At 37.3% G+C, this 7,256-nt stretch overlaps 1 protein-coding gene across 1 annotated transcript in view; it reads left to right on the top strand.

The window, feature by feature from the left end:
• Positions 1–6,612, top strand: part of FRMD3 (FERM domain containing 3) — an 8,474-nt gene extending 1,862 nt beyond the window's left edge. The window contains exon 2 of the mRNA XM_009873504.1: positions 5,925–6,612. Coding sequence (XP_009871806.1) covers positions 5,925–6,520 — 596 coding nt within the window. The 3' untranslated portion in view covers positions 6,521–6,612. The remainder of the gene's footprint in view (positions 1–5,924) is intronic.
• The last annotated feature ends 644 nt before the right edge of the window (positions 6,613–7,256 follow it).

The following is a 7,256-nucleotide window of genomic DNA, read 5'->3' on the forward strand; positions in this document are numbered from 1 at the left end:
GCTACTCCCCCTCAGCCTTGTTGCTGCTTAATCCTGGTTCTGGAAGGATGTCAGCAATGCTGGGTTGGGCTCCTTCCAGGCCAGAGAGAGGCTGGAGAGAGGCACCCCAGGGCACCTGCTGTGCTGCATGCTCTGTTTTGCTACTATCTCAGCACTTTGGGTGCCCTTTGTGGCATGTGGAAAGCAGGACAGGGTTCTCTGGTGGCTGCTGTAGCTGTGATATTAACTGAACATGGTGACACTCAACACACTTGAGAGGTGAGTTGTAAGGCTGCAGGGTCACAATGCTTGCAGCTGGTGTGAGCTGGCAACTGTGACAGGGCTTTGCTCCCTTCCTGAAGTTCCTGTAAGACTCAAACAAATGGGAGGAGCCAGCAGGAAAGCCAGGTCACTGCCTAAAAAGGATTTGCTATGAACTGTCATTGATATACTCTCCTTGCAAAGCTACAACAGGTGTCTTCTCTGGCCACAGGATGTAAGGTAGGGATCTATGGTCTCCTGCTTCTAAGGACTGGATATCTGGCTGTGATGCAGATCCTGCTTTGATAGAGATCTTGTGTAGTGAAATATTTGGGTTTGGTGCAATTCTATGTTCTGTTTCCCTTTCCTGCATTTTCTTTGTGACATCCATGTGCACTGTCATCTGAGAAAGTCACCCTCTCCTTCCCTCTAAAAGATCATTCAGTTCATAGTACAAATAAATGTTACGTATGTTGAAAATAAGCAACAGAATATGCAATATTTCTAGAGGAAGTAGTAAAAGGGATAGGAAGGAACTGTACTATTTGCAGCCTGGCTGGTCTTACTCGTTTATGTGTTTATATGAAGTATTCCCAGCACTGCTTTTTCTGGATCGTGTCTAATTTTTTCAGTCCTCCGTCTAAAAGATGGAAATCTTCACACTTGTTCCTTTCTCCATTACACAAAACCTTTACAGATGTGTAATTGTGTTTCCTTGACTTGTAAGTAAAGCTGCATGCAGCTTACCAGCCACCAGACAGTCTGAACTGAATTTTTTTAATAAGCAGAGGATACATATTTTTCTGGGGTGCTTTATTTCCAGCATCTGCAGTTTCTTAAGAGTGGTGAGACTAAGAGCTGCTCTTCATCCTGCTAATCTTCAGCTGCTGGTTTTGGACCCCTTAGAAAAAGCAGCAGCTGACAACATTTATGCCAGGCCTCTTGCACATTTGTGTTTACAGCAGATGACCACTGTAAATTCGTGTTTTATTCAGCTGTTCATGTTCCTATCTGCTGTAGCAAATTAGAGGTTTGAAGCAATCTCAGTATTTGGTGGAAGTACTGAATTTTGGCTAGCATATTGAGATCTCTCTGACTCCCATAAAATTTGTCCAGTTGCCAGAAAAGTGTGGCGAATTTTTTTGCTGTAGATATATAAGAAATAAAATGGAGCTTATTTACTTGATATTCCAGTAATATGTGTTAAAAGATTCTGATCTATGGAATGTAAATTGTTGATAAAAATATAAAATAAAGAGTGGAAGGAAGTTGTTCTTCTCAAATGTAATTTAATACTCAAGTATTGGTCCTTTAAATATAAACATGATAAAAATTGTTACAATTGATAAAGAAACAGTAGGCTTTTCAAAAATCTAGCCAAAAAATATATGAAATAAAAGCCTTGTTAGGGTAGTAACAAAATAATCATTATGTATGAATAGGAGCAAAAGATTTGTAGCAATGTAGTAGAGTAATTAAAGAATATTGGCTTTGGATTTTCTTTAGCTCTTTTATTCTCTTTTTCCATTGGAAGATTTTAAGGATTTTTTTTAAATTTTTCTTTCTTTTTTTAAAATTTTCTTTAACTCTTCTGATTTTATTGCTTTAGATAACTAACTCTCTTGCAGGCTATCCAAAAAATAAATAATTTGAAAGACTTGCCCCTTTCTTAAAATTATGTCACTGGAGTATTTATTGTACCGAAGAATTATTTTGAATTTCACTGCTTTAATACAATATTCTTATGCCTGCATAAGCATTGTAAGTGACACATGCCATAATGCTGTTACACTTGTGTCTTCCTACACCATCAAGATCTGAGTGACCCAACATACTTACTTCTGTGTTACAATATGACTGGATCATTGTGGGCTTGCATTGACCGTGGTTAATAGCTAATTACTTCCTCAGTCCTTGACGTGAGAAATATTGTGGTAGTGTAGGGACTATGAAAGAAAGAAAAGAAGCTTTATATATTTAATTTTTTAAGTATCAAATGGACTTGCAACAGCAGTATTTAATGCCCGATCGATTTTTTTTGTATTAAAACAATATTTATTTGCACTTATATTTGGCTGTTGTAAAATGCAGTTACTTTGATGATGTAATATGTTTTAACAACATGTAAAGCAGCTGAAAATTCTTGTTATTTGCTCAAACTAAATGGTGGACTGTAAAGTTGGTGTATGCTTCGGAACTGCGGTACATTCCAGTTTTAATACAGCCACTTCAGAAAATCCTGATCTGAAAAGCTTCCTCTGCTGCCTTTTATCTACAGGTTAATCATAAAGTTAGAGGTTTGCCAGTAACTTGAGAAAAAATGCAGTTTCAGTGAAAGTTAGTATGGTCTTTTTTGTTCACTATGTATGGTATGCATGCAGGAATTTACTCTCAGGAAGGAGAGAAGGCTAAAGAATCATAAAATGGGGTGACCTTTCTTTGCAGTAGCTGCAGCTGTCCTCTCTATTATGAGAAATATGATGAAGATATGTTACTGACCTTGCATCTGAGCAGGTATAGAGAGGCCTATGGCCAAGAGTCTCAAATTTGGCAGGTTAAAATTAGGTCCTTTAATCCATATGGAGGTGCCTAAGGAAGTGGCTCAACTTACATTTTGCTCCTATTAAGAGAAGGTGAAAAGCACATTTGAAAATCAAAATGTAGTACCTGTGTATCTAAAGATATCTGTAGATGCTTAATGTTGGACTCCACAGTTGAAAAGTTTTGGGGTTTATATTTTAGGATATCGTGAGTGCACTCCCAAATGACTCAGAGTATGGCCTGATCATCCAGCATTACCTGCTGTTACAGTATTCTTAGGGGAAAGATCACCCCAAATCTGTTCTCACCTTTCAGTGTTTGTATACTGTAGTGTGGAGTTTAAGTCAGTTTATATCCTTGTCTTGATGACTGTGGCATCAAGTATATTCGTTAATGCAAAGACTGGTGTAGACAGTAAGTTCCAGCACAAAACGTGTTTCTGAAATGTGATGAATTTCTAAAATGGCTCTGATGCGAGAGAACAGAGTAGTTGAGGTAAGGAATTATTTTCTAGGCAGTCAGCTTAAGCTAATGAGGAGACATCTACATTTTCTATACTGAGGACAAAATTTCATTTCACCTGTGCAGATCTTCTGGCTAGGTGCTGGTGAAAGGAGCACTCCTTTCCACTCTCTTTCATGTGCTGTGCTCATGAGAATATCTGACAACCCAGTTCAGGAAAGAAAACTATCAGAGAACTAACGCAGGAAGAAAAATTATATTTTCCCGGGTTAGCTTTACAAGCTAACTTGCTCAGAGATGAAATGAGAACAAGCAGAAATGGTCTTCTTGGTTGATTTAGCCACAATGTGAGAATTCACCTGGAGGCATGGCCAGTGTATCTCTTAGGGAGCAGGAAAAGAGAACAAATTATGGGGGGAGAGATCTGTCTGGGACATTTTCAAGACTTAAATGGTGAAATAAATTTTAATAGCTAATGCACTCCGCAGGAGGAGTTCTGTAATGAAGAATTTTTCTGTAATGAATATAGCATGACACACAAAAGCAGAGACTAGGAAGGGGATTCAGGAAGTTGTCTTGTTAGGTAAGGAGCAACCTATCATGTTCAGGGAGTGATTTAATATAAAGTTTAAAGTGCATATTTTCTGTCAGTTCTTAATCTTTTAGAACCTTTGCAGTAGGTTTTTTTGTTTTGCATTTATTGGCATTTCATCCCAACTGCTATTAGGTTCAGTATAATTTTAGTTACTAGGTACGAACAAGCCATTGCTCACTCAGTTTTTGGGAAGTCTGTAACCTAGGATGATTTAGCAAGTAGTTTACCTATCCTTTCTGTTGTGTGGCGAACATGCTAACAGAGCTGCAGAAGCTGAGTGGAGGGTTTTGTGGTAACTGAAAGGCACTCTGGAATACAGCGGCATAGTAAGGCAGTTATTTCCATGAGGAATTGTCGTAACAAGCTTTAAGATTCCTAGCACAGCAGCCTCATCTTGCAAAATACTGCTCTGCTTGCTAAATTTAATTTAAAAAGTTGGCAGATTTGTCTGCAAATACTACGTATTTGGGGCTCTGGTAGAAGTATGATCATGTGCCTGTGACTGGCTCAAGGTAGGTCTACTGCTAAGTGACTTGATGGTGGACAAATCTGGTATCAGTTATAAGATTTTTGTGGATATGTCCTGTCTTGAGCATAGTAGTCATGGTAGATATAAAAGGAGGAAAACAAAAAGAAATTGAAAATAGAGATTGTAAGATCTTGCCATTCAAGAAATGTAAAATTTGTAACATTGAGAAAGTTTAGGGTAAGTATCACCAACTTGACTGTAGTGTAGTTATGCCTACTACTCATTCAGCGACCAGTAGCCAAAGATGTAAGCATATTCTTTTGTTATCCAGCCAAATAGAAGGGAAGTAGGTTTCAGAAACAAAGTTAATAATTTCAGTATGGTGAATGCTATATACAGTTCTTAGGGCTAATAATATATATAAAAAAAAAAGATATATTTTCAAGAAAAAATGTGAAAAGGGCAGAATTTTGGTCAATTATAGTTGAATTACTATTTAATATTGTGTGATCCAAAATGCATCTAATTTGTGCATTTTCTTATATTGTAGGTATCTCTATGACGGGATTTTTCTTTCATTTTTTGTACTGTATCATATATTTACAGAGTCTCATATATATATATCTATTCCTTATGGCATGGTTCAGATCATGCTTTATTTCCCTTATCTCAAAATGACTGTAGTGGGCCTTTTGTTTAGTTAATATTTTTTCAATATGTTTGACATCGTTTAATAGAAAACTTTGATAGAATTTGCCAACACTTTTTTAAAGGGTGAGAACCATCATATGTCTAGTGTAATAACACAGCATTTATGCTGCTTTTCTGATTAGTCATTTTTCTGTAATAGTACATTTTCTTTTATACCACATTGTTTTAAAGACTTTGACCCTTAATCCTTACTGCGCTAAAACTGGAATGAATCTTTGATGATGTTAGTTCATGATCTTTTATAGAGATCTTTCAGTGAAACCAAAGAATTGGGCTAATTTGAATTATAAGCAGTACTTTGATGTGAATTTCTGGAGTTACTGGTTGGACAAGTCATGTAACTTTGTTTTGGTTTTACATGCTGTATCCTTATCTATATGTTGCATTTGGATTAGCCTCAGTGCTGTTAATACCATGACAACCTATTGTTTCTTTTTAATGTCATGCTCTATTAAAAATTCCCAGCCCCAGCCATTATTTTACCACTTTCTCTTCATTTGTCTCAAAGAAATAAAGATGGCACGTTATTGCTGATATCATTATTATTGGACACCAAATAACACCAATCCACATATGTTCTAAGTATTCATTTTTATCAGAAGTCTGAATGCCAGTGGAAAATGGGCTGTTCTGTTTTCTGTTTTGCATTGCACCATTATTAGTGGTAGCTGCATCAGACAAAGTGAAGCAGTTACGGTATATTACAGTGTTGCAAAAGATGTTGCCCTCCTCTGGAACTTTTCTAAAAGCTTTACCAGTTTTTGTCCGTTGTGTATGGTCTATTTCTCTATGCAAAATGATTGCAGAGCCTTCTTTTTCCCCTGTCTTAGATACTATTGGAAGGTCGAGTTTTGCCACCAGGAAGGCAGAAATGTAGGTTCACTATTTTTATCTCCTTTTTTCCAGGTATCCAGCTGCCAAAGGAAGATGAAATTTCTGTACCTGTGACTTCGAGCTCCCCGGTTAAGGACACTGGGGCGGATGTTGATCTTGCCATTGAACAGGAGGAGAAGATGAAAGAGGAACCTTTAACCATCTCCGAACTGGTATACAGTCCTAGTGCCAGCTTGCTGCCCACCCCTGTTGATGATGAGATTGACATGCTCTTTGATACCTGTCCAAGAGTGGAGAATGAGAAAGATGATACAGATTCATTTGAGGAACTGGAAGCAGATGAAAATGCATTTTTAATTGCGGAGGAGGAAGAACTGAAAGAAGCTCGGAGAGCACTTAGATGGAGCTACGACTTTCTAATGGGCAACATTGAAGTAAATGCCTTTGTGAAGAGTTTCTCCAGACTTCTGCTTGTAGGCCTTGGACTCTTGTTGCTTGTGTTCCCTCTTCTACTTCTTCTCTTGGAATCGGACCTTCAAATCTCTTTTCTCCACGAAATCCGCCAGACACCGGAGTTTCAGCAGTTTCATATTGAGTATTACTGCCCGCTTAGGCAGTGGGTGACTTGCAAACTAAACTTCATTCGTGACATGCTGGGCAGCTTTTAAATTTTAAATAAATATGATACAACTAAGGGCTATATTCAAAATTTCAGTTAGTGCCAGCTTTCCAAAATGGCTCTGGAGCCATTACTTGGTAGATGTCTTCAAGTCCAATTCATTACAGACTCTTCAAATTCTTCTCTTTTCATATTTCAGTTGCCTCTTTAGTTACAAGCTTGTACAGTCACCTTTCAATTACAAAAAAAGAGGCTTTATTTTAATTGCATTTCAGATTTCCTGCTCATCTATTACATCGTAAAAGTTAGGGTCACAATAATTTTCATTGTCCCTTGCAACCTAACACATTCTGTGATCTGTGATTGTCCTTAACCATTCAATTCATGACACTAAATCCAATGAAACTGAAAGAAAAACTTTTTTGAATATATTCCTTAGTGCAGCAATCTCTTCTAACCAATGCCTATACAAGCAATGTTTGCTGGGTTTTTGTTTTCAGTTTGTTTTTCTGTTTGTTTGGGTTTTTACATTTTTATGTGTTTAAAATATTTTGGTAAATTTTTAGCAAAAGACAACTTCTGATGTTATTTAAATGTACAAATTGGTAAGAAAAATGCACAAGGGCATGTAAGGTGTTTTTAGTGTTTTAGCAATGATTTGTTTTTTAACTACTGGCTGGAGAATGAGTCTAATATAGCTCTGTACAGAAGGACTGTGGTTTGGGAAATACGTAGAAAGTTCTCTCAAGTTCAGTAGGGGCTGCCTGGGTAAGGTGAAAGGACAC

The sequence above is a fragment of the Apaloderma vittatum genome, unplaced genomic scaffold, assembly GCF_000703405.1.
Source record: "Apaloderma vittatum isolate BGI_N311 unplaced genomic scaffold, ASM70340v1 scaffold20867, whole genome shotgun sequence".
NCBI lineage: Eukaryota > Metazoa > Chordata > Aves > Trogoniformes > Trogonidae > Apaloderma > Apaloderma vittatum.